Here is a 26,563-nt window from a genome sequence, read left to right on the forward strand (position 1 = left end):
GGTACTCATATTGGGTCTGCGGCATGCTTGGATGAAGGGCTACCAAGTTTGTTCAAATAAATTATCTTGACCTTCGTTCAGGTCAAATAGGCTAAAATCTTTTAAACGACTTCGTGTGAATAACTTAAAGGCCTATAGAGACCTGATATTGAGCCTGTAACATGAATGACTACCTTGAGACTGGATATTGGATTTGCAGCATGGTGGGGATCAAGGGACCTTCATTCATGGTCTAATTCATTAAATATATCAGGACCTGGACTTCTTCTAATGAAAGAGGTTTTTTTGGATTGCCTTAACTGTGTGCCACTACTTTATTCTTTGAGGTGTTGTATTGTGCCAATAGTTAGATGACCGTTAAGGCCCATCGGTCTCTTGTTCATAACCTAATGGAATTGGTCCCGTTTAAGAGAAACAACAAGAGTTATCTTCCCTTTCTCTTCTCTTCATTTCATCCGCGACACTCCTTCAGGTGTCGCCCAACTAGTAATGAAATAGTAGCATCCTTATAGGATGGGGATTTAAAATTGTACAAAGTATAGGGCTGACTACCTGGGGCCTTAGACGCGGGGCCAAAAAGGTCAATTAGGCTACTATTTTCATATAAATTACTTCCTCTCTGAAACTTTGTATTGGATAGCATATTTGTATGGTATCTATAGCATCATTATATGGTTGTGTTTCAAAATTAAACAAATTTTGGAGTCAATTTTACTAATTTTCCCAATTGTAAGAGTCTTTGTGATAATTACAAAAAAAAAAAAAAAAAAAAAATAACCAGGTGAGCGATACAGGCCCTCTGGGCCTCTTGTAAGATAAACTAATGAGGATGTTTAATTTTCCTTCCTAAACATAGATTTTCTATGAACTACACTTAGGCTATACACCCAGGCGATGAGGACTAGGACTATCACATTGATGTCTCAGTGTATGATGTTAACACTTTGAAATTATCTTCATTAATATAATTAATATTGTAATGCTTTGATTTAATTTCAATATTTGTAAAACGACCTATGAAAATTGTCTGTGTTTCCATAATATTACAGATAGTAACAATAATTCAGTCCGTGTTTCCATGATATTACAGATAGTAACAATAATCCAGTGCGTGTTTCCATAATATTACAGATAGTAACAATAATCCAGTGCGTGTTTCCATAATATTACAGATGGTCATAATAATTCAGTCCGTGTTTCCATAATATTACAGATAGTAATAATAATCCAGTCCGTGTTTCCATAATATTACAGATAATAACAATAATTCATTCCGTGTTTCCATAATATTACAGATAGTAACAATAATTCAGTCCGTGTTTCCATAATATTACAGATAGTAACAATAATCCAGTCCGTGTTTCCATAATATTACAGATAGTAACAATAATCCAGTCCGTGTTTCCATAATATTACAGATAGTAACAATAATCCAGTCCGTGTTTCCATAATATTACAGATAGTAACAATAATCCAGTCCGTGTTTCCATAATATTACAGATGGTCACAATAATTCAGTCCGTGTTTCCATAATATTACAGATAGTAACAATAATTCAGTCCGTGTTTCCATAATATTACAGATAGTAACAATAATTCAGACCGTGTTTCCATAATATTACAGATAGTAACAATAATTCAGTCCGTGTTTCCATAATATTACAGATGGTCATAATAATTCAGTCCGTGTTTCCATGATATTACAGATGGTCACAATAATCCAGTCTGTGTTTCCATAATATTACAGATAGTAACAATAATCCAGTCCGTTATTCCATAATATTACAGATGGTCACAATAATTCAGTCCTTGTTTCCATGATATTACAGATGGTCACAATAATCCAGTCCGTGTTTCCATAATATTACAGATAGTAACAATAATTCAGACCGTGTTTCCATGATATTACAGATGGTCATAATAATTCAGTCCGTGTTTCCATAATATTACAGATAGTAACAATAATCCAGGCCGTGTTTCCATAATATTACAGATAGTAACAATAATTCAGTCCGTGTTTCCATAATATTACAGATGTTCATAATAATCCAGTCCGTGTTTCCATAATATTAGATAGTAACAATAATCCAGTCCGTGTTTCCATAATATTACAGATGGTCACAATAATTCAGTCCTTGTTTCCATGATATTACAGATGGTCACAATAATCCAGTCCGTGTTTCCATAATATTACAGATAGTAACAATAATCCAGTCCGTGTTTCCATGATATTACAGATGGTCATAATAATTCAGTCCGTGTTTCCATAATATTACAGATAGTAACAATAATCCAGGCCGTGTTTCCATAATATTACAGATAGTAACAATAATTCAGTCCGTGTTTCCATAATATTACAGATGTTCATAATAATCCAGTCCGTATTTCCATAATATTAGATAGTAACAATAATCCAGGCCGTGTTTCCATAATATTACAGATAGTAACAATAATCCAGTCCGTGTTTCCATAATATTACAGATAGTAACAATAATTCAGACCGTGTTTCCATAATATTACAGATAGTAACAATAATTCAGTCCGTGTTTCCATAATTTTACAGATGGTCATAATAATCCAGTCCATGTTTCCATAATATTACAGATAGTAACAATAATCCAGGCCGTGTTTCCATAATATTACAGATAGTAACAATAATCCAGTCCGTGTTTCCATAATATTACAGATAGTAACAATAATTCAGACCGTGTTTCCATAATATTACAGATAGTAACAATAATCCAATCCGTGTTTCCATAATATTACAGATAGTAACAATAATTCAATCCGTGTTTCCATAATATTACAGATAGTAACAATAATCCAGTCCGTGTTTCCATAATATTACAGATAGTAACAATAATTCAGTCCGTGTTTCCATGCTATTATAGATAGTAACATCAACCCAGTTGGAGCTGACAGATTCAGTCAGCTGATGGAGTCTTGTATCTCTGGTGCCGCCCCTGATCAGACCGGAAGTTGTACACCAAGCGAGAACACGGGAGCAATAGCGATCCCGGAAATCACTTCTGGAGCAGTGACCAATCCCACAACTGACAATCAACGTAAGGATTTATTTTCTGCGTAGACTGTGTTTGCTTATTAAATTCTCACAATTTGAATGGTTTTATGTCAATTTGGATTTTTTTTCATCATAATCAAATAGAAATTACAAAATATTTATCTAAGGTCAAACATTGACAATCTTGAATTGGCTATCGTAAGCCATTTTTCTATCCCTATTCTTTAAAGCATTACCTCAGTTTGTTATCCACTGAAATCAGTCGCAGCAGAATTTGATCCCCCAGTGTATATCAATCTAATTCTTGTTTCAGTCACCTTCAATTATACTGATCTCAGGGAATATAAAGATGAGATTAACATTGAGACTATGAAAGTAAGACATGCTGTAAATTTATCCATCGGGGACATATTAAACAGTGCTAGGTATTTTACTTTAGGAAATCCCGAAGCGATAGTGAACCTTATACATTCGGTAAGATCGTGCTAACATTGTACAGTAGGGAGAGATTGATTATTAGCTCACCTGGTCCGAAGGACCAAGGTGAGCTTATGCCATACCGTGGCGTCCGTCGTCCGTCGTCCGTCCGTCCCGTCCGTCCGTCAACAATCGACTTCTTCTCCATAACCGCTTGTCGGATTTCAACAAAATTTGACTGGTAGCTTCCTTATGGGCTACTAACTGAAAATTGTACAAATGATGGGGCTGACCCCCCAGGGGCCTGAGGGGCGGGGCCAAAAGGGGTCAATTTGGCTATTTCCATTTAAACGACTTCTTCTCTTAAACTAAGCATGGGATAGCACCCAAAATGCAATGGTAGCATCTTTATAGGGTTGGGATTCAAAATTGTACATATGATGGGGCTGACCCCCTGGGGGCCTGAGGGGCGGGGTCAAAAGGGGTCAATTTGGCTATTTCCATATAAACGACTTCTTCTCTGAAACTAAGCATGGGATATAATATATAGCACCCACAATGCAATGGTAGCATCCTTCTAGGGTGAGGATTCAAAATTGTGCAAATGATAGGACTGACCCCCCAGGGGCCTGAGGGGTGGGGTCAAAAGTGGTCAATTTGGCTATTTCCATATAAACAACTTTTTCTCTGCAACTAAACATGGCATTACGCTCATAATGCAATGGTAGCATCCTTATAGGGTGAGGATTCAAAATTGTACAAATGATAGGACTTACCCTCCCCCCCTCCGGGGGCTGAGGGGCAGGATCAAAAGGGATTAATATGGCTATTTCCATTTAAACGACTTCTTCTCTGCAACTAAGCATGGGAGAGCACTCATAATGCAATGGTAGCATCCTTATAGGGTGGGGATTCAAAATTGTACAAATGATGGGACTGATCCCCCCGGGGGCTGAGGGGCGGGGTCGAAAGGGAGCAATTTTTGCTGTTATCATATAAACGACTTCTTCTGTGCAACTCAGCATGGAAGAGCACTCATAATGCAATAGTAGCATCCTTATAGGATGGGGATTTAAAATTGTACAAAGTATAGGGCTGACTACCTGAGGCCTTAGACGCGAGGCCAAAAAGGTCAATTAGGCTACTATTTTCATATAAATTACTTCCTCTCTGAAACTTTGTATTGGATAGCATATTTGTATGGTATCTATAGCATCATTATATGGTTGTGTTTCAAAATTAAACAAATTTTGGAGTCAATTTTACTAATTTTTCCAATTGTAAGAGTCTTTGTGATAATTACAAAAAAAAAAAAAAAAAAAAAAAATAACCAGGTGAGCGATACAGGCCCTCTGGGCCTCTTGTAAGATAAACTAATGAGGATGTTCAATTTTCCTTCCTAAACATAGATTTTCTATGAACTACACTTAGGCTATACACCCAGGCGATGAGGACTAGGACTATCACATTGATGTCTCAGTGTATGATGTTAACACTTTGAAATTATCTTCATTAATATAATTAATATTGTAATGCTTTGATTTAATTTCAATATTTGTAAAACGACCTATGAAAATTGTCTGTGTTTCCATAATATTACAGATGGTCACAATAATTCAGTCCGTGTTTCCATGATATTACAGATGGTCATAATAATTCAGTCCGTGTTTCCATAATATTACAGATAGTAAAAATAATCCAGTCCGTGTTTCCATAATATTACAGATAGTAACAATAATCCAGTCCGTGTTTCCATAATATTACAGATATTAACAATAATCCAGTCCGTGTTTCCATAATATTACAGATAGTAAAAATAATCCAGTCCGTGTTTCCATAATATTACAGATAGTAACAATAATCCAATCCGTGTTTCCATAATATTACAGATAGTAACAATAATTCAGTCCGTGTTTCCATAATATTACAGATAGTAACAATAATCCAGTCCGTGTTTCCATAATATTACAGATAGTAACAATAATTCAGTCCGTGTTTCCATGCTATTATAGATAGTAACATCAACCCAGTTGGAGCTGACAGATTCAGTCAGCTGATGGAGTCTTGTATCTCTGGTGCCGCCCCTGATCAGACCGGAAGTTGTACACCAAGCGAGAACACGGGAGCAATAGCGATCCCGCAAATCACTTCTGGAGCAGTGACTAATCCCACAACTGTCAATCAAAGTAAGGATTTATTTTCTGCGTAGACTGTGTTTGCTTATTAAATTCTCACAATTTGAAATTACAAAATATTTATCTAAGGTCAAACATTGACAATCTTGAATTGGCTATCGTAAGCCATTTTTCTATCCCTATTCTTTAAAGCATTACCTCAGTTTGTTATCCACTTAAATCAGTCGCAGCAGAATTTGATCCCCCAGTGTATATCAATCTAATTCTTGTTTCAGTCACCTTCAATTATAATGATCATAGGGAATATAAAGATGAGATTAAGATTGAGACTATGAAAGTAAGACATGCTGGAAATTTATCCATCGGGGAACAAACAGTTTTACCCCAAGGTTTGTATGAAAATTTTATAGCATTGAATACTTTCGGAATTAACTCAGTATACTCGACAACTGATGCTGTAATATACATTGCTTAATCTGATTAGTTTAAGATGAAATTTTGGCCTACCATTATCAAATCACTCAAATTGCTTCTAGTCTATAGTCCGTCTGTCCTTCCAGTTAGTTAGTAAACAACTCTTGTTATTGCTTATTTAAAACTAAAACTCGAATTTCATGATTAAGTTTCAGTTGGACCTTAAATGTGCATAGTGTATTTAGAAACCAATCGACCAATGATATGGTCGATAAGCTTCCATCTTAAATTTTCTGTACATGTGTGTTACTGTCATTTATTAGAAAGTACTGTGATGTGTCTAAATTCCATAATTATATATGTAGGTCGGCAATATGGCAATGAAAAAAAACTAAAGATGGCTTACATGCAGGTGCTCTCCTTGATTTTGATGTTTAAAATTTGATATGCTTGATATATCTCAAGAATTACTGAAAGTATCTCTCTGAAATGTCTTATACCATATTTGTGGTTGAGACGTGTAACAAAAATAAGTTTTTTTAATTACTAAATGATAAACATTTCGCTCAGTTGTCCATAGCTCACCAAGGTGAAACTGAGGTCATGAGTCAAGGTTATTTTTTCTGATGAATATTATCTTATGTTATCATGAGGCAAAATTGTTAAAGAATAAAGCCAAATACTTGTCTGACTATAGGTTAGTGACAGTTGATCACAGGCCAAGGTCATACGTCAGAGGTCAAGGTGACTGGATCGCTGTCTCTGATTTTAGGGTGAAAATATCATGAGCTGAGAATTGTTGGTATGACTGTTAAGCTGTGAGTCTAATATCCCGTAGGTCAGTCAGTTAGGGGGCCCTTCATGGCAGTACATTAGAATTTGGTGTTTTCTTATGGTTCTCTAAGTTTACGTTAACGTGACGTGACTGAATAGGATAAGTGGAATTGATTTGAATGTAGAACGTAACATATACGAAGCTTACGTTTGAAAATGGCTTCAATTGATAAAGTTTCCATTGTACAACTGTGTTTCTGATTGTGTTTAATGCAATTTATTGATTTTATAATTTTCAGTTGTGATTATTAATTTGAATAATTGTTTGGTTTACCAACGTTTCCAGAATTTATTAAATTAGAAATGTTAGGATCTATATGTATATGTTTCTTATTTTCTAGGTAGTCCTTCTGACACAGAGCATTCTAGATCTGCAGCTAGCTCAAGTCATGCCCAAGGTAAGTTTCACATGCAAAAAGTAGGATCTATATATATATTGAAATATTATTGAGCATGCAATATAATGTGACTGGATAGTTACATACACAATGTACAAATTTTTACTTCTTAGCCCACTATTATCAGATGGTTGACTATTCAAATCGCATTCACCCATGGTCCGTCCATAAAAAATCCTGTTACCGCTATTTCACATAAAGTACGGAAGATATATTTAAGGAATGATTTATTAATTTGTGTTGTTTACTGGTATGTAAACTGCATTTGTTGGACAGATATTTAAATGACGCGCGTTGAAATATCTGTCCAACAAATGCAGTTTACACACCAGTAAATAACAAAAAAAAAAAAAAAAAAAAATTCCTTATATTTACATTTAAGCCGACTATTTCTTTTAAATTTAGTCTTCCGATAAAATAAATCTTCGTTTTCTGAACATTATACGATTGATGTAACAGCCGGTCAATTGATGGAATCCCGGAACTGCTGATTCCGATTTGGCGGGAAATGTTGTCAAAATCAGAAAGTACACCAAATATAGTTCCACAATAACACTATCTTTTTCATTCCATTGATGCAATATTTCTCAAATATTTTATTTTCTGAAATATAATTTTAATATAATTGTAATTCATTACATTCAAATTGTTTCATTGAAAAATTAAAAATACAGAAACAAAATAAGTCAAATCAGATTCGCATTAACACTACTTGCGGATGTCAGCGTTCCGGTGTACGTATTCTCACGCGACAACCGACGAGTGTACAGGATTTCCCAGTTGGAAAGGTTATATAGCAAAGAAAAAACGGAAATGTAAATATTTCTCTTTATTTCATACATAGGTTCTTCTCTGACCATTGTTGTGCATATTGCATTTTAGAACGGATCATCAATCAGATGGCCGATAAGTGGCCTCGTAGAATTTGAAAGTTGAATTTCAAACGTTATTGTCCTAGAAGTATTGAAGCGTTCCATCTGATTTAAGCTCCTTTTTGGCCCTAACTTGCATTTAGTTGCCGATTGGTCAACAATGTGGCTGACGAGCAGCCATTTTGGATTTAGTTGCTTGAAGTTTGTTACTGCTATATCTCAGATATGTTTGATGAGACTAGTCTTAAAGGTGCTCCACCTCCGACATAGTGTAAACGATACCATTAATTTGAACATTAATTAATGATACTCAACCCTCATACATATTGAACTCGATATTTGAAATTCAACAATGTAATCAGTTAAGAAACAGCTTTGAAAAGGACTATGTATGGTTTTGGCACTTTTTGGATCCCAATTCCATCGATTTTAGGTCATCTGACCGCCGTGCGTAAACTTTTCATTCAAACGACTTCTTCTCGTGCAGGTCGTCCTACCACAAGTACAACAAAGAACAACATTGAATAAATCAGTAATTTGTTTAAAATAGAGCAAAAACTTGTGCGATACACTTGATGTGAGATGTTACCCCATTTGTTAACAGTGAAAAGATCCCGTGTCGCAAACGCAAAAAACTTCTGAAGATATATCCAAAACATAACAAAGAAGCTTTCGACAATTTAGTTACTGGTGATGAGACATTATTTACTATCTCAAACCAAAACGGAAATGTTTCAATCACTTATGGGCAACCAAAAATGCAGGACGCCCAAGAATTGCAAAGCCACTATGAACGATCAATGAAGTTTTGTGTGCATTTTTCTTCGATAATAAGGGTCCAATTATGCAAATACCAGTACAAAAGGTCAGAACGGTCGCAGCAACATACAACGTGCTAAAAAAATAGTTTTGAAAAAAATGAGGGCTTGCTACAAGATTCGCCTTCCCAAATCAAAACCCAAGTTCCTTCAGCTTTTGCATGATAATGCCCCTGCTTATAAGGCACGGCACGCCTTGTGACCGAGTTTTTAGAGTAGGAAAAGCTACCGTCCCCATTATTCACCCGACTTGGACTCCTACGATTACTTTCAGTTTCAAAACTAAAATTTCAGCTGTCAGGAAAGGAACGTCCTTATGTATGTTGTTTATCAGTATCTTAATTGGCTATCTAAAAGGATGTATTCGGGCAGCTGATGAGTATATTGAAGCACAGGGAAAATTAAAATTATCAAACATTCACAAAAATGGAAAAATAAGGCAGTGACATTACTTTTAGAACACCCATCGTATGTTTAATTATATTGTGAAATTGTATCATATATATATACTTATGCGAATCTCGTATTTTACAGAGATCCATCCCGACCTGGTACCCATGATAGGTGAGTTTCTATTAATACACTTCATTGTGCTGTATATACCGGTAGTCAGTTTAAATTAATAACACTTTCTTTTCTAGGATATGTTATCTAAAATTATGTTTAAATATCACGCTTGTGGATTTTGAATTAATTGTTTCGTATTCTTCAACAGAGATGACCATTCAAAGGATTAAAATAGAAAAAGAGAAAAAGTTCCTAGAAACCAAAGCTTTCCATGACGCTCAAAAGAAGCTCCAAACGAACAGAATCTTAGTTATCAAGGGAAACACGGGCGATGGCAAAACTTCTATCGCCTTCCAACTTCTTCACTGGCTGACCACGCAGCAACAAGCCAGAAAACCCATTCGGATTCATGCAATTGAGAAATTAGATAGGATCTCTCCAGATTCCAATCTTGTTTGTATAATTGATGATATATTCGGTGAGAAAGATTTAGGTAGAGTCGATGAACAAGAGTGGAACAAAAGACTGAACGTTGTAGAAACACTTTTTGTAAATACCAATTTATTGCTGATTACAGTACGAAATGAAATATTCAATGCTTTGGCCAAACATTCATTAGGGACAGTTTTCACAGAGGAGAATATAATTGATTTGAGTACATCAGATTATAACATTTCCGACGAAAGATTAAAGCTTTTAGAGATGTACCTACCAGACAAGTTTTCATGGACAGAAACAGAAAAGGATAAGATTAAATCTAATTCTCCGGCTATCGGATTCCCGCAATGCTGTCAGCTTTTCTCAAATTCACCAGAATTGCAGGAAAGACGAGATAAATTTTTCGAGAATCCTATCCATTTTTTCATGGATGCATTGTCGAAATCACCCGAATGTTTTGCCATTGTGTTCCTCTTCCTCAATGATGGGATGATAGAGGTAAACGATCTAGACCCAAATGGAGATAAGGTAGACAAAACTTTGCTAGAGCAGGTATTCAGTATCAAGTTTGGGGGGAGTGAAGCTAGAGGTAACATGGATGATAAACTAAAAATAGATCTTATCCGAGAAAGTTTAGATAAACTCTTAGGATATTTGGTGAGTAACGAGAGACAGTTATTTGACTTTGGTGAAACGTACAGATTCGAGCACGATTCTATATACTCAACAGTAGCTCTTTTGTACGCAAAAAAGACACTGGTCGGTTACATACGACATTGTCCAAGGAAAGCCCTGAGATATATAACAACTGCAAAATCATGCACGGACAAGGTTTTCATGTCAACTGATCATTATACATATCTGTGTAAACGTCTGCTCCGAGAGTTTGAGTGCGAGACCTGGTCTTATGGTTATATTGGCTCTCTAGAAGTGTGGACAGACCGTTCATTTGTTGAGTCCTTCGATTGTCTATTGAATGAGAGAAAAGTTAATAAACTGCACGTGTTAAATCAAGCATGTCGATTTGGTGTGTTAAGATTTGTTTTATATCTTCTGCGCAAGGGAGTCCAATACGACAAGAATACGCCACTTTTGTTGCTGATTACTGCGGGTTTGCAGTGTAGTGAAAATTTGGATATACTTAAGGAAATTTTTATACACTTGAGTAATGATGCAAAATCTGATATTTTTGAGACAGCTTGTAGAAAGAGTTTAGTAAAAGAGGCTGAATATCTTCTGAGAGAGGGAGTCAAACCTACCGATGACACAGATTGGTGGAAATTGATAACAAATGGCGATGAGGATGATTATGGAGATGTGGATGTACTTGAGAAATTTTTCATGTACATAGACGATGAGACAAAACTTCATTTGTTTGATAGAGCGCACCGTTCTGTATCAGTAGAGTGTGTTTTATATCTTCTAAGAGAGGGAGTGAAGCCAGACAAGGACATCAATTGGTGGAACTTAATAACACATTATGATAAGGATGATGATGAAGAAGACATGGAATTTCGTGAAGGAGACGTGGATATACTTGAGGAAGTGTTCATACACTTAGATGATGAGACAAAAGTTGATTTGATTGATAAAGCGTACAGGTCTGCATCAGTAGACTGTGTCTGTTATCTTCTGGATGAGGGAGTTGAATCAAAACTCGTTTTTGATTGGTGGCATTTGATTTCAAATGGTTATATGTCTGAAATGGGAGATGTTATTAGGCTTTCCCAAGTTGATGCATATTTGAATGATGAGATAAGACAAGACTTATTTATTAATTATGCTTGTTATCATGGTTCAATAGACTGTGCTTTATATTTTCTTGAAAAAGGAGTCAAACCCAGCACGGCAGATTTGTGGCATTTGATAAGACAAGTTGATTTGCATGGTGAGAGCAAAACTGACGCACTCAGAACAGTTTTTGGATTCCTGGATGATGAGAAAAAGCTTGAATTACTTAATGAAGCATGTGACTTTGGTTCAGTAGACTGTGTTATCTTTCTTCTAAGTAAGGGTGTCATTCCAGATAAAGACAAAGATTGGTTGGAATTGGTTACAGGAGAAGAAGGGCGTGTGGGTGGAAGTTTACATGTCATCCAGAAACTTGTTGCGAATTTGAATGATGAGGGAACACTTGACGTGTTAAATGCAGCATGTGCTTATGGTTTAGTAGAGTGTGCTATATACCTTCTGGGTGAGGGAGTCAAACCAGACTCGAACACTTTTGTAAATGTGGTAGGTGGAGGAAGTATGATCTTGTATGATACCCTGCTAAAGTACAATGTCACTCCGACAGCAAAGTATGGGAATAGAAATTGCAATATCCTACATTATGCCTGTGATGTTAGGAAAGAAGAGATAGTGACAGAGTTGTGTAATGCTTACCCGTTCATGGCTCATGAAATGATGGTGGATGGGATGACACCGCTTTGTGTTGCGGCTTACAGGGGAAACTGTTCTTTGTTCCAGACAGTGGAAAGAACTGTACTCAAATCTTTGTGTAGGGTTGAGGACGAAAAGCACAAGTGTGAGACAGTAGAATGTCGTTTAATACATAGGAGTTGTGTGTGCAGTCAGTATATGTCTCAGTTGATTGACATAGAGGGAAGAAATGTGCTGCATTTGAGTTGTAAGGCGGGGAACAGTGAGGTTTGTGTTTATTTGTGTAAAACGTATCCTGCACTGTTAACAGCTGTCGATCATCGCGGACGTCATTGTCTTCATTACTTAGCCGAACACAGACAATATGACATATTCGTTGAGTGTGAGGGGTATGTGAAACAATACATGGAATCAATACAACAGACGTATGATATTACAGCCATCGTGGACAAGAAGGGGAAATCGCTTTTAGACATGGTAACAGTGACAGATTGGTTATTTGATTTTGAAGACTTCGAGGAAAAATTTGCATTTTATAATGAAGGAAACCCTTTGTATACATATATCGAAGAACAAATTGCTTCTGGAAGTATAACATAGAATAATATATTAAAAAAGACATATATAATTCCATAAAACAATGTCCAGATACCAAGCGAAAATAAATTATCTTCCTTCGGACAGTGTATTAATTTTATGGAGTCATTTCAAACATCAAAGGTTCCAGATATGATCCTTCAGCCCGGACTGGATTTGATACGTCCAGAACATCTTTTAGTTGTGGTAAGAATATTTGTGGAAACAGTAAATTTGACAGAGTTATCTTGTGAAAAGATAATGATTTCTACGTCATTTGTTTGTGGTAAAAACGTCCTTTTCAAATCCTTGTCATACTCTATACAATTAGCTAAAGGCTTGTCATTTAAAAGCGTATGTAAAAATGTAGCAATACACTTTCCTACCTACATGAGTAAGGCAAAGTCTGTAAACGTGGAAGGTTTAGTGGTGATATCTGTATTAATATCCTAGTTCGCGGTATCACGGTCTTGCTTCGCGGTATCGCCATATCGTAATATCGAGTTTTCTCTCATACCTACACGTGTAATACAGGCTGGTCCAGGGCAATGCACTCATGTCGCCTGAAGCGGTATTGAATCCTCGTGACGTCACAGCGTCAACAAAATTACTATTTTCTAGGCACAATTTTAACAATTTCTTTTTGAAATTAAGCTGGATTTACTTTAAAAGACACAAACAACGGAATTTGCGTGCAAGATATTACGCAATTTTTTATGTATGGTAATTTGACTTGCAGTTACGTTTTTTCTTCGAATTTATTTCAAAATGGCGCAAATTAATAGCAGTATAATTGCAAGAAAACGTCGAGGTATGAGGGAAAAAATACTCTTTCATACGCGGATATGAAGGATAGGGATATTCTACCCTCGGGATCACAAAATGTTGTAAAACCCTCGGCATGCCTCGGGTTTTACAACATTTTGTGACCCACGGGTAGAATATCCCTAGCCTTCATATCCACGTATGAAAGAGTCCTATGATATTACACGACGCGAAATGACGATGTCTCAAATCAGCAATCATACCAGTATCCTTTTTTGCATGTTGTTAATAAGCTACTTAGTATTACATGTATTAACAATCGTTAAATAATTAATCTATGTGGTATTTCTTTTGTTTAATACGGACTGTTTTCAAAATCACTGGCATGAATGACTCTTATCAATCAATGATGATATGCAACTGTATTTTGTACAAATGTATTTTCTTACAATTAATTTTGATATATTATATATGCATTGTACCTATCATTGTGTAAACATAAATGTGCCTTTTTATATATTAAATATACCCACTATATTGTATACATGCATATATAAACAAATGTCTCTTGATATAACTGTTGTATTGTTCCATGTATACCAAACTGTGATAGTGTATATATATACATGCTATGGATCGGTTTTTGTTAGCTATACTAACTTTACTATTGAAATGTTAAGTATTATAAAACGAAGTATCAAATCAAAACATTTACCTCTGAGTTGTTTGCTATGTACAATTTATTTTCGTTGAACATTTTCCAAGTTCTGAACATTTTCTGCAGACCTCCTAACTATATCTTATTGTTTCTTTTTCGTATGGGCTGAAATACTGAGTGGCACACATCTTGGAAAGCACAAATAGTTGAATATCTGACGTTCGGCATGCCAAATATAGATGAAAACATTAAAAGAAATTGCCTACAAAACATCGATGTATTAGATCTATCAATTTATTGTATTCGTGATGACCACTGTCAAGTTTGATTTGATATTTTAATTGCGTAATGATGATTGTTTTCTTTGAAAATATCACATCTCGTTTGATGTAAATGACAAGAAATCAGATTGGTTCGTAGTTTCTTATGTTGCTTATGCCGTGCGTTTTGAGTACTATGAGATATGCGACATAAGTGAGTATTGTTTACTTGGAATTATGTATTGATTTTCATCATTATGTATATGTAATGTAGTACAAAAACGCACTATAGATAACCTGCTTATATATTTCCATTTCTTCCACATTGTGCTTGCATCAACATTTTATGACAATGTTGATGCTTCAAATATTATCAAATGTTTCATTTTATTATTTTATTTTGCTGCAACACTTTGATAAATTGTAATATAATTTGTACATTTAAACGGACGTCATCCATTTGTTTGGACATTACTGCTTAAGCTTTATTCTTAATATCTTTTGGGTTTATGAAGTCATAAACACAAAACGGACGGACATTTTTATCCCCCGCCCAACGAAGTTGGCGGGGGATATACAAATGGGTTCCGTCCGTCCGTACGAATGGTTTCCGGAGCATAACTCTAAAACCAGTAGAGATATTTCCACGAAACTTCATACACACATTGGTCTTATGGTCTAGTAGTGCCTTTTGCTATTTTTAGGTTTTCATTTTTTGCATTTTTTCCGTAACCATGGAAACATCGCTGAAAATATCATATTTTTGTATCAGGTTCGTTTCCGCAGCATAACTGGAAAACCTGTTGAGATATATGCACGGAACTCCATAGGCACATTAGTTTTATGGTCTAGTAGTGCCTTTTGCTATTTTAAGGTTTTCACTTTTTGTACTTTTTTTCTGTAACCATGGAAACATTGCTGAAAATGGCAGATTTTTGTGTAAGAATCGTTTCCGGAGCACAACTCTAAAACCAGCAGAGATATTTCCATGAAACTTCATAGACACATTTTATGTAGGACTTCTAATTTTGTATTATGCTTTACTTTTTATTTAATATGCATGCAGTAAAACTCAGATATATCAAACTCAATTACTATGAACATTCACTTAATTCCTATGTAACTCGTCGCTGTTTAAAACAAATCAAAAATCGCACTGTTAGCTGCTGAACTTTGTTAAAGCTAAGATCAATTCTGGTATTTTTCAAAGAAGCAAATGTTTTCAAAGTTGGTTTCACTTTGTTAAAAAAAAACATAAATATGTTTTGTATATATTCTTCAATTGCAGTTGGGTTTTAAAATACTTTCCCTATACTCTTACTTGCATATAAAATTAATGCATTAATTGATTTAGCTCTCCTTTGGCGGGGGATCTGAATGACAATGTCCTTGTTTCATAGACGCTTTGGGTTTATGAAGTCATAGAGACAAAACGGACGGACATTCTTTTTCATATACGCTTTGGGTTTATGAAGTGATAGACAAAAAACGGAAGGACATTCTTCAAAGACGTCTATCACTTCATACACCCAAAAGATATTGAGAATAATGCTTATAATTTAATTGAGATACCTCAATCAGGTTCTTATTTGACATACATTTCCGTGTTTTACTTAACTTAACAATAAATCAAATGGAGCTGTGGCGCATTGATATCTTATCCAATAGTTCAGTTTGGCCAATGACTGTACCGCTTTTAAAATATCATACGAAATCGTTCTGTATATATGCTGTCGCAATACAAGACGTACAAGTCTTTCGGTCTATGGAAAAATAAACTCAAAGATCTAACCAATAAAAATGCGTGTAACATATGAAATTAAATTATAATATTGTAGCTCAAAAGACTTTTAGACAGATAATGGTGTCGTGTTTCGAAAAGAATAGTAGGTCGGTTACGTATAATCGTTCTAGACACTACTAGGATTTAGTGTTGTGATCATATATATACATTGTAGTTAGCATACTAGACAATTACCATGTGGCATATCCGTGATATCATTATTATGGAATGATTACGATTGTAGTTTCAGCATAAACATAGCATACATTGCAATATTGTTTTTAAATAACGAGTGAACATAAACGAGGACTTAATTAAGTTTTCGCAAATTCATGAGTGTCCCAATGATATACAGGTTTCCACACCCTAACGTCGATTCAAATAAAGGAATGTCCAATAAAATGTACCGGATGATCGGAGTCTTATGTTTGATTGTTATTTCATTATAGTTCATTTTAACCGTATAATTTTTTTGATATAAGTATTACCCAAATTTATCATTTTGATGTTCTAATTGTAACATCTCTTATTTATCATTTTGAAATAACGATATAATTATCAACTTATAGAAACTTATAAATAGCCATCATGAAACTGTAGCAAACAATACCGGGGATGTTTTATTTTTAACACCTACCTGGTTTTATTTTGACTACTTCTTTGTAAACACTGGCCTTATCCTGGTAGCATCAGTATGGGTAGTTGATACAATATTGTACAAAGGGCGAGAAAATAGGGACCTGGATCTTTCCAGGACGTAGAAATAAAATGTTTCTTATCTGGCTGATTCCATATTTTTTGCGGCGAGACTAATGTGGTCAATTTTATTATAAACTTGAACTACATCTCCACCGTGACATTGTCTAAAATCCATAATATCAAATTAGGGTATGTCTTTCATTAAAGGCCCACTACCTTTCCGAAACGGTCTTCAGTTTTTTTTAATGGATAATTTCAAAAGTTATCAGCTTACCCTTTATACTACACTTATCACCACCTTCTAAACAGTTTAAGTACAATAAAGTAAACGTTAATTTTCATAACGTGGGTCGTCTTATGTTTCCCGCCGTCGTCCTGAATACCGCGCGTTAGTTGACTATCACTGGGCGAGACAGCAAAACAGCGAAATGAATCTTCACTGTAAAATAGATTACGCAATCTCATCTTAGGCCATCCATATATATATATATTCTAGTGTTATTGTTGTGTTTAAGAAACTTTCAACTTTTGTTTCGGAAAGGTAGTTGGCTTTTAATTTTAATATGTGTTACTATTTTTTGCTATTTTAATTAGGGGAAGGAAAAAAGGGAAGGTAAGAGGTTATTGGCATGGGTCAATGTCCTCACACGCGTAGTAATTACCTAGTGAACAAGTGCGCGTGAGTCAGCTTCATTAGCCATTTCACAACATGATAGACACAGAACCAAGTTAGCTTTTCTGATAATATTTATATTTTTTCATCACCCACATCCCCCCTTGACCTTAATTTCCATTAAGTTTGCAGGAATTTCAAAATAACTATGTACCATGCAAGTATGTTGCTTGCTTTTAATGCATAACAAGCATGTGTGTTCTATATTTGATATGTCTAGCAAATTTTATATTACATTATTGAATATTGATGCCAACAATAGCCTTACCACAGACCAGCATATCAAGTTTATTCTTACATTATAATATATGTCTCAAGATATGATTACTTTACCACACGTACCTAGATTGAAAATCTAGGTCTTACGTACGACGTTTTATATATACTGTATGACTGTAATTGCCGGTTATTTGTGACTCACTTTTTATTCCCACTTCTGATAACATCTGCATTATATACACGTGTATATATATGCTTTATAAGATATTTGATTAATAATTTAATGTTCATTTTACATTTCATCGTTTTTCTAAATAAAGGCCATTTTCAATTCAGATCATGTCTTTTGATTTTCATTCATAATTATCTTGGTCAGACAAGTTAGCCTTTGTCGACTTTGCGTTCCTGTATAGAATATAACTCAACGACATAGAAAACACACCAAACCGTCACCCTAGCATTATAAAGTCGTGTTGAAAGTTTTATGGAACTATGTGAGAATACTAAATGTAAATTTTATGTGATTTCGATGAAATTTTCCAATCGATAGAATAGACTCAAACAATTTGAACGAAATTTGATAAAAAAAATGCTTGTTACTATAATTCCATGTTTACTTACATCATTTGAACATTTCCAGTGTATATTGGTTTATTCCTTTTGGCACGTCCATGAAAATTTAAGAAACAAAAATTTCTTCAATCACTGAAATAATTTTATTTCTACACCACATAATCCATATATATTTTCTATCTAACTTTCACTCCGGAAACATTGTTGAATTTATTATTGAATGACACAGCACAGTCACAGTCTGTCATAGTGTCCTTTCTCTGTTTAATAATCTTTTTATAAGATAACATTGTATATGTTCTGATTGTTAAAAATATACAAACAATAAAATAACATAAACACAAAACCAGAACAAGTAAGTCACTAAGTCGAAGTGAAAGCGTTCCACTGACACGATATAAAGATCATTCGAGGATGAGGACGTCTGCGCACTGCCGGAAGGTGATGGGGAGGGTGTTTGTATTGTAAGTGACCTCAAGGATGTAAGCAGGACTCTCACTGAGTTGAAGGTCGCGGGGAATGTGTACGTCAGCCATATATAGGGTCAGAGAGGTCTCTGCAGTGTCCGGTATGGTCGCCAAGGTTCGTGTGTAGTAGGAAAAACTTGTCTTGTGGTGGAGGCTGATGTCAAATGATCCCGGGTCCGTGTCGTTATGGTGATCCAAGTTCTTCTGTAGGATAACTGTATAGTTCATCCCACGTTTGTAGATGGACATATTGTCTGGATCACTCATCCGCCCGCCACATTCACCTTGGGTTAAGTAGCAATCTTCAGCAGCGGCCTTATTGAACCCGGACAGAGAGCCTCTCTGTCGAGGACTCAGGAGACATAGATGGGCAGAGCAGATCTCTACCAAACAAATCGTAACCCCCAGACAAAGTAAACCCTTCATGACAGTTGTTCTTCGAGGGGCTGACGACCAAATGTTACATGTGTCACATTTGTAATCACTTAAATAGAGTGTCATGACAAGGACGGATAATGGAGTCAACAGGAGAGATAAGGCATGAAATTCTTACATAAGGTCGTATATAATAGGTCAGGCGTAATAATTCACAACGGGCGGGTTCTAAATATATGTCCATTGTCTATGTTCATATTAGAGCAGTGTAAGAAAGTTAACTTCGAAGAGCAATCTGCACTGTAATAACGAAAATCGGAGGTCAAAAGAAATTATTTCGTTATAAGCATAGTTCGTTATATGATAAACGTCTTATGTGAATTCTGACGGAGAATGAAAACTACAACGTTATAATAATGACTCGTTGTAAGTGTATTCATTATAGACGTGTTTCACCGATTTTAAAAAAAAGATACATACAGTTCTGTTCATATCTACTTCTGGTAGGGGTGTTTCTGCACGCAGGTCTTTATTCAATAAAGAAATTCATATATAATTAAGTTATTAAGTTTTGATCCCAAAGATTGATAATTTTATCAGATGTTTGGACTTATGGTAGTATTGTCTACGGCAAAACTAGGGTTCATGAAATAAGGTCAAGCAGGCAGCAAAAATGATAAGAAAACGTAAAACTTTAAAAAATCTTTCTCTGCAATAATTTATGTTTCGATCAAACAAACATTACACGTATTCCGTTAACCGGACCAAACCAGCAGGATGAAATACAGCTCTACTAATAACTAGCATTAATCGAAACTTAGTTGAACGACCTTTTTGCTTAATTGCATATTTTCGAATAAAACAAATTTCGAATGCCAATTGCAATCTACATCAGACAATTTCCGATAGTCTTTCCAGTGTAAGCCTATCAGGAAGATGCCGATCATAGTAAATTGTGATAGATACAAATGAACTTTACAATTGTTTTTTCATGTTCTGTTTCAAACACATTTTTTAAAGTAAATTATTCTGTAATTTTCAAAGTAAAATTGCTGAATGAATATGCGCGTCGAATTTTGGTCCTAATCGTTCTACACATTTTACTGAATACATTTATATTGTGCATAATGGGAAGATATTCAGTACATTTCGCAGTTTGATTGAAATGCTATCTAAATATCTCCATATACAAATACGCTATCGGTTCCAATCACAGATGGAACACCTGTGTACCGTTACTTAGCTGCCTTAAAATATCCATTATGACAGAGACTATATAATGTTTATAACGGTGATGTTTTCCAATGACCGTACGCGTGTTATCTATTGTATGTCTATTGTATATCTATATCATGGCCTTTGTATGCCTATTTATATTACCAGGCTATGTTAAAAACTGTTTTGACAGGACATTTCATATCAATATTTTGCATTAGCTTGATGGCTTTTATAATATTGTAGCTCAAACCACGGTTTTGTATCATGTCGATATGTGCCTTTTAAATAAATAGTTTTTATGGTGAAGTTTTTTTTACGCTTTTAACGCTGAATATTGTAAAGCAACGTTCTTTCGCGTGCGATTTACTTTCACGATCAAGGTAAACTCGTGAAAGTTGATCTCTGAGATTTACATTACATTACAGCAAAGAAATCGTGAAAATACTGATATAGGAGCAACAAAATCTACGTTGTGTGGCTACGTCTGTAAACACACCATTCTCCGTATGTGAAAGATGCGGAACGGGAAACATCAATCATTATATAGTATGGAAGTCTGTGATAACAAAATACACAACAAACGTCACATAACTCATTAAAAAATGGTTAGTTAAGTCACTTTTGTTGACATCCCCTTGAATATAAAAAGATTATGTCAGATTTTATATTTTATTTCTCTTTTTATTTCTTTTATTTCAAGTGTTCGGTGCCTAGATCCATTGACGAACTGTCAAAAAAAAAAAAAAAAAAAAAAACAAAAAAAAACCCAACAGAATTACAAAATCATTACTCAATCTGTAATCATTAAAAAAGGAGAATACAACAGAATGATAATATTCCTGGTTAAAGCTTTACTTTTCACATTACCAACTTTTATCATCAACTGGCTACCATCTAATGATCACCAGTGCAGGTGTAAACATGGAAAAACTTCATTGGGTAGGAAATGGATAGGAGAAAATATATCGGAAAAGTTTACATAAAAACTTTTTCACTCCATAATTAGCTGAACAATTTTATGATTTAGGTGCTCTAATGGATTCTTTGCTTTATTGACCATCCCGGCAACGCAAATGTGATCAATATATCGTTAGGCTTATTAGTCAAGACTTTAAAGCTAACTGATATTTCTACTTTCGTGTCATCGTTGTCTCTATGATTCCAAGCATAATCTCAGACCGATAGTTTGACAGTCACGTGAATGATTCCCACATATTAAGTAGAGTTAAGACTGCCAGGAACATAAGATAAGAGCATTTCGTGTTATTAAATTCCTGTCTCTCTGTCCTCCATGGCCACTCTATATAAAGTACGACAAATTATTCTTACCCATACTACATGTAACACATTGGATGTTTTTCATGTTTCCAGTTAAGAGTTTAATATAATCTTTCACCCCAAATGGGTGAGGCAGGAGAATCTCAACTCGAGGAGTAAGATTCTTAAGTTGTCAAACACGAGGCTTTGCCGAGTGTTTGACAGCTTAAGAATCTTATCCCGAGGGTTGAAATCTCCCGTCTCACCCAAAAGAGGGTGAATGATTCTTTTTCTCTTACCCCGTGCACCACTTTGTGTCTCTAATAAACGTGTCACTTAGGCAAGCGAGGATGACGTGACCTCAATGATTCGCCGTCTGACGTCATTTCAATGTTGTGACGTTATAATACTATCACCGCGACGTCATGATACTGTTGTTGTTGAGCACGTGCGAAGATCTCGTGTAGCTTGTCTTTACCCTAGGGTGAGATAGAAAAATCTTACACTGGTAAAACTGTCGATATCCCTGTCTGGGGTAAGAGAAAAATACAATCTAATTGGCAGATATATGTTTTTCTTTCATATCTACGGGTTTAAATAATTACTGGTCTAGGGTAATACACTCATGCCGCCTGAGGCTGTATTGCAAGGCTACCCATGCAATAAAGCCTCGTGACGTCACGGCGTCAACAAAATTTCTATTTCCTCGGTAAAATTTTAACATTTTTTTCACAAACTTGACTGGTTTTACTATAAAAGATGCAAACAACGGATTTTTTTTTTTGAAAATGTCACGTAATTTTTCATGTATGAAAAATTGACTTTCAGCCGTGGATTTCTTTGAATTTGTTTCAAAATGGCGGGATATTATAGTTGTAAAATTGCAATAAAACGCCGAGGTATGAAAGAAAAATACTCTTTCATAAGTGGATATGAAGGATGGGGATGTGGATATGAAGGATGGGGATATCCCATGAAAGAGTCTTATGATATTAGGGTTGCCAAACCGGTCGGAATTTGCTAACCGGTTAATCAATAAATTTAACATTGATATAAACAGCAGTAATTTAAGAAGCTCTTATACATAACAAAAGTAATAATTTAATGTATTTGCGCTACAGTCTTAGCGCGTTCAAATAAAACCAAGTCCATCTCGCTTTTTTACTGATTTTTATTTAACTCCGATACTTCTGGATAAATGTCTTAGTATATTGGTAGCTAAATTCCATATACATGTCAATGACCACTTTTTAAAGTATATAATCGATCAAGACCTCGTACATGATTACAACAGGAGTTCTTTGTTGAACTAATTAAGCTGTTGCAGCGAGTCGTGAAAAGCTTATGACAGAAAATTAATCCACAGTAAACTTTACATACATTATATTCATGTATTCAACTACAGTTTTATCATCCAACTTCGAATTGACCATGTTAGAGGAATCTGTAAATACTACCTAGTAACATCATAACCCAAGTTTGGAATCCGAAGCATGTCTCAAATAAGATGCATTTTGCAATACATTGTATGATCTCCAATGGTCACCAAAATGTGTATTAAGGACAAGCGGACGCGCTGTGAAATGTTTTCGCCACATTAACCAACAGATAAGTGACGATGGCCCCTGATACTGATCCGACCTGTGTCATTGCTCCACACCACAGCAGCGCCCTCTTCCCTTCCTTCCGGAACAACGTTGCCAGGGAGACCTTGGAGAAGACCATGAGGAAGGCCATCACTACCCATACCGTTACCTAGAAACAAGAAATGGAGGTAAAGTTGATTATTGTGTTATTGGTCAAGTAAAAAGGGGTTTTATTCTAGACATAAATGTTAATTTGGTTCTCCCACCATATAAAGGTCATTTGAAAGAAAGCACAGAAGATTTGGGAGGATTACACAGATTTTTTTTTCTAAATTCAGTGGACTAATAATAATACATGCATGTATCTTACCACAACATACGGTCCTGCCGATTCTTCATACAACACCGGGGAGGGGCTTTGGACAGCCGTAACAACGATGAAAGTCGACAAAGCCGTTCCAACGAAGGTTAGAATACTGATGACGAGGCTTGTCGGAACCGGAAGTAATAAAGCCACCACACAAGCCGACGGGTTAGCAATATTTGCAAGTGTCATCGCGAGGTGGTAGGCATTGTAGCCGTAGGGAAGACACGAATACGTCTGGATAGACGGGAGGACGCCATTGGTAAGAGCATTAATCCAAACCACTAAACACAAGAAGTAAAGATAATTCTTAGTGGACATTGAATGGTGAGGAGCTGGTGGCGCGTTCAACACCACATCGCTTTCCAGACCATGAATAAGAGATTCACCCACTTCTGTTGGCTTATCGTTCCGTGATTTAGACGTCTGTAACTCCATAGGGTCTGTATTGCTGCAGAGTTTCTTTCTTGTAACATGTTCCTTCTTGAAGTACGGTAGGTAATTCAATAATGAAAATGCCAATCCACATAATATCATCATAGCAAAGAGAAACAAAAAGAAATGTTCGACGGGAAAATAAGGTTCTTGATAGATGGTTTGGATTTCGAATGAAGACAGGTTAGTCGTTGTGTCCATAATAGAGACATTTTTACACGATATTTTCCCAACGCCTTGTGCCAGGGCAACAAGACTTGGTATCAACCCACTCATGCCTTCTCCAATGAAATATCCGGTCATATATTGCACTCTAAATAAGGACATGAATGGCAGGAAGAGGACGGATGATGTGCAGTCGACTACGGACAAGAAGAAATGTAAGGTCATCAGGGCAGTGCTGTGTTCCTCTCCTGCCACTACGGAGGTATTCTTCCAGAAGAATGACAGCAGAAGACAGGCAAGAGCTCCGATTGTGAGGATGGTATATATAACCACCTTCTCGTTTAGTTTATCATTGGTAAGTATGTAGGCCAGAGTGACAAAGATCGGTCCAATGTTGGCTGGCTGCATAATCATGATCAAATACGAGGGTAAGGCCCAGCCCTCGGGCAGGTGTGGTACGAGGACAGGTAGTTCTATTAATAAACCATTGACGGCTACCCAGGAAGCCACGCCGAATAGGATCACGGTTAGGTACAGCAGAATGTTGATTTCCCCATATTGACACCGTCTTCCTCCAGGCATTATGAACTATGGTATAGTGTCAGTAGACTCTGTACCAAACCATACACTGCAATCCATTAAAATACAATTCTTTATGTGACTTTTTGGAAATGTATTTAACATATTCCAAAGTCATTAATATTACCATACAATGTATATTATTTTGTTTTTTTCTATTAAATGCCTTTTTTTTTTTTTTTTTTTTTTGTAATTCTGATCGAAAGTTTTATTGGGAAGAACCCTACCGCCACGTTGATGATAGTTAACACAGGGAATTTTATTCTGAAAAATACCTCTTAACGGTGAGGAACGACAAGAATGTGATAAAATCAATAATAAATTGTATATAAAACTATATAACTGAATATCAATATTGAAATCTAGTTTTTGAATCAATTCAAAATTAAAGCAAAATTTCGTGAAGCAATAAAGAAATCACACAACTATCTTAAAACAAAGATCATTTATGTTTAAAGATTAGTAAACGTATTCGAACTTGATGTTTTAATGCAATAAATTTAGTTTTTTTTTTTGCTTTTCGTTCCGTTATCTTCTACATGAGAGAGCTAACATCTGATTCCTGGTAAACCCTGAGAGTGTAAAACACAATCGACTATTACTTGATATAAAATATATACTTACCAACAATGTGCCTGTACCAGTGACGAATTAGATATGACCAGCAGGTGTTCCACACTAACATTAAATATTGATGATATATTAAAGCAGTGTAAATAAAACTAGACAAACTACAACATAAAATACGAATTTATCATCAGCACCATTCACTAACACACTAGTTCCTCACACTTATCATCAGCACCATTCACTACCACACTAGTTCCTCACACTTATCATCAGCACCATTCACTACCACACTAGTTCCTCACACTTATCATCAGCACCATTCACTAACACACTAGTTCCTCACACTTATCATCAGCACCATTCACTAACACAGTAGTTCCTCACACTTATCATCAGCACCATTCACTAACACACTAGTTCCTCACACTTATCATCAGCACCATTCACATTCACTAACACACTAGTTCCTCACACTTATCATCAGCACCATTCACTAACACACTAGTTCCTCACACTTATCATCAGCACCATTCACTAACACACTAGTTCCTCACACTTATCATCAGCACCATTCACTAACACACTAGTTCCTCACACTTATCATCAGCACCATTCACTAACACACTAGTTCCTCACACTTATCATCAGCACCATTCACTAACACACTAGTTCCTCACACTTATCATCAGCACCATTCACTAACACACTAGTTCCTCACACTTATCATCAGCACCATTCACTAACACACTAGTTCCTCACACTTATCATCAGCACCATTCACTAACACACTAGATCCTCACACTTATCATCAGCACCATTCACTAACACACTAGATCCTCACACTTATCATCAGCACCATTCACTAACACACTAGTTCCTCACACTTATCATCAGCACCATTCACTAACACACCTAGATCCTCACACTTATCATCAGCACCATTCACTAACACACTAGATCCTCACACTTATCATCAGCACCATTCTATCCTCACACTTATCATCAGCACCATTCACTACACACTAGATCCTCACACTTATCATCAGCACCATTCACTACACACTAGATCCTCACACTTATCATCAGCACCATTCACTACTCACAC

At 35.7% G+C, this 26,563-nt stretch overlaps 3 protein-coding genes across 6 annotated transcripts in view; 1 reads left to right on the plus strand and 2 right to left on the minus strand.

Annotated features, from left to right (window-relative positions):
* Window positions 1-18,204, plus strand: part of LOC138315147 (uncharacterized) — a 56,456-nt gene extending 38,252 nt beyond the window's left edge. For all 4 annotated transcript variants that reach the window (XM_069255938.1, XM_069255937.1, XM_069255936.1 and 1 more), the window contains 6 exons: window positions 2,891-3,064; window positions 5,451-5,624; window positions 5,849-5,962; window positions 7,163-7,219; window positions 9,444-9,473; window positions 9,625-18,204. In XM_069255938.1, the coding sequence (XP_069112039.1) occupies window positions 2,891-3,064; window positions 5,451-5,624; window positions 5,849-5,962; window positions 7,163-7,219; window positions 9,444-9,473; window positions 9,625-12,836 (3,761 nt within the window). In that variant the 3' untranslated portion in view covers window positions 12,837-18,204. The remainder of the gene's footprint in view (window positions 1-2,890; window positions 3,065-5,450; window positions 5,625-5,848; window positions 5,963-7,162; window positions 7,220-9,443; window positions 9,474-9,624) is intronic.
* Window positions 18,205-18,562: 358 nt separating this feature from the next.
* On the minus strand, window positions 18,563-19,373 carry LOC138315148 (uncharacterized). The gene has a single exon (XM_069255941.1). The coding sequence runs from the start codon at window positions 19,333-19,335 to the stop codon at window positions 18,847-18,849; it is 489 nt and encodes a 162-aa protein (XP_069112042.1). The 5' UTR covers window positions 19,336-19,373; the 3' UTR covers window positions 18,563-18,846.
* A 3,548-nt stretch (window positions 19,374-22,921) lies between these two features.
* Window positions 22,922-25,597, minus strand: LOC138316965 (solute carrier family 52, riboflavin transporter, member 3-B-like). The gene is made up of 3 exons (XM_069258598.1): window positions 25,513-25,597; window positions 23,716-24,937; window positions 22,922-23,514 (listed from the first exon to the last, which is right to left on the minus strand). Exons 2-3 carry the CDS (start codon window positions 24,889-24,891, stop codon window positions 23,317-23,319), a joined length of 1,374 nt encoding a protein of 457 aa, XP_069114699.1. The 5' UTR covers window positions 24,892-24,937; window positions 25,513-25,597; the 3' UTR covers window positions 22,922-23,316.
* Window positions 25,598-26,563: the final 966 nt, after the last annotated feature.

Source organism: Argopecten irradians, chromosome 2, assembly GCF_041381155.1.
Source record: "Argopecten irradians isolate NY chromosome 2, Ai_NY, whole genome shotgun sequence".
In the NCBI taxonomy this organism is placed as follows: Eukaryota; Metazoa; Mollusca; class Bivalvia; order Pectinida; family Pectinidae; genus Argopecten; species Argopecten irradians.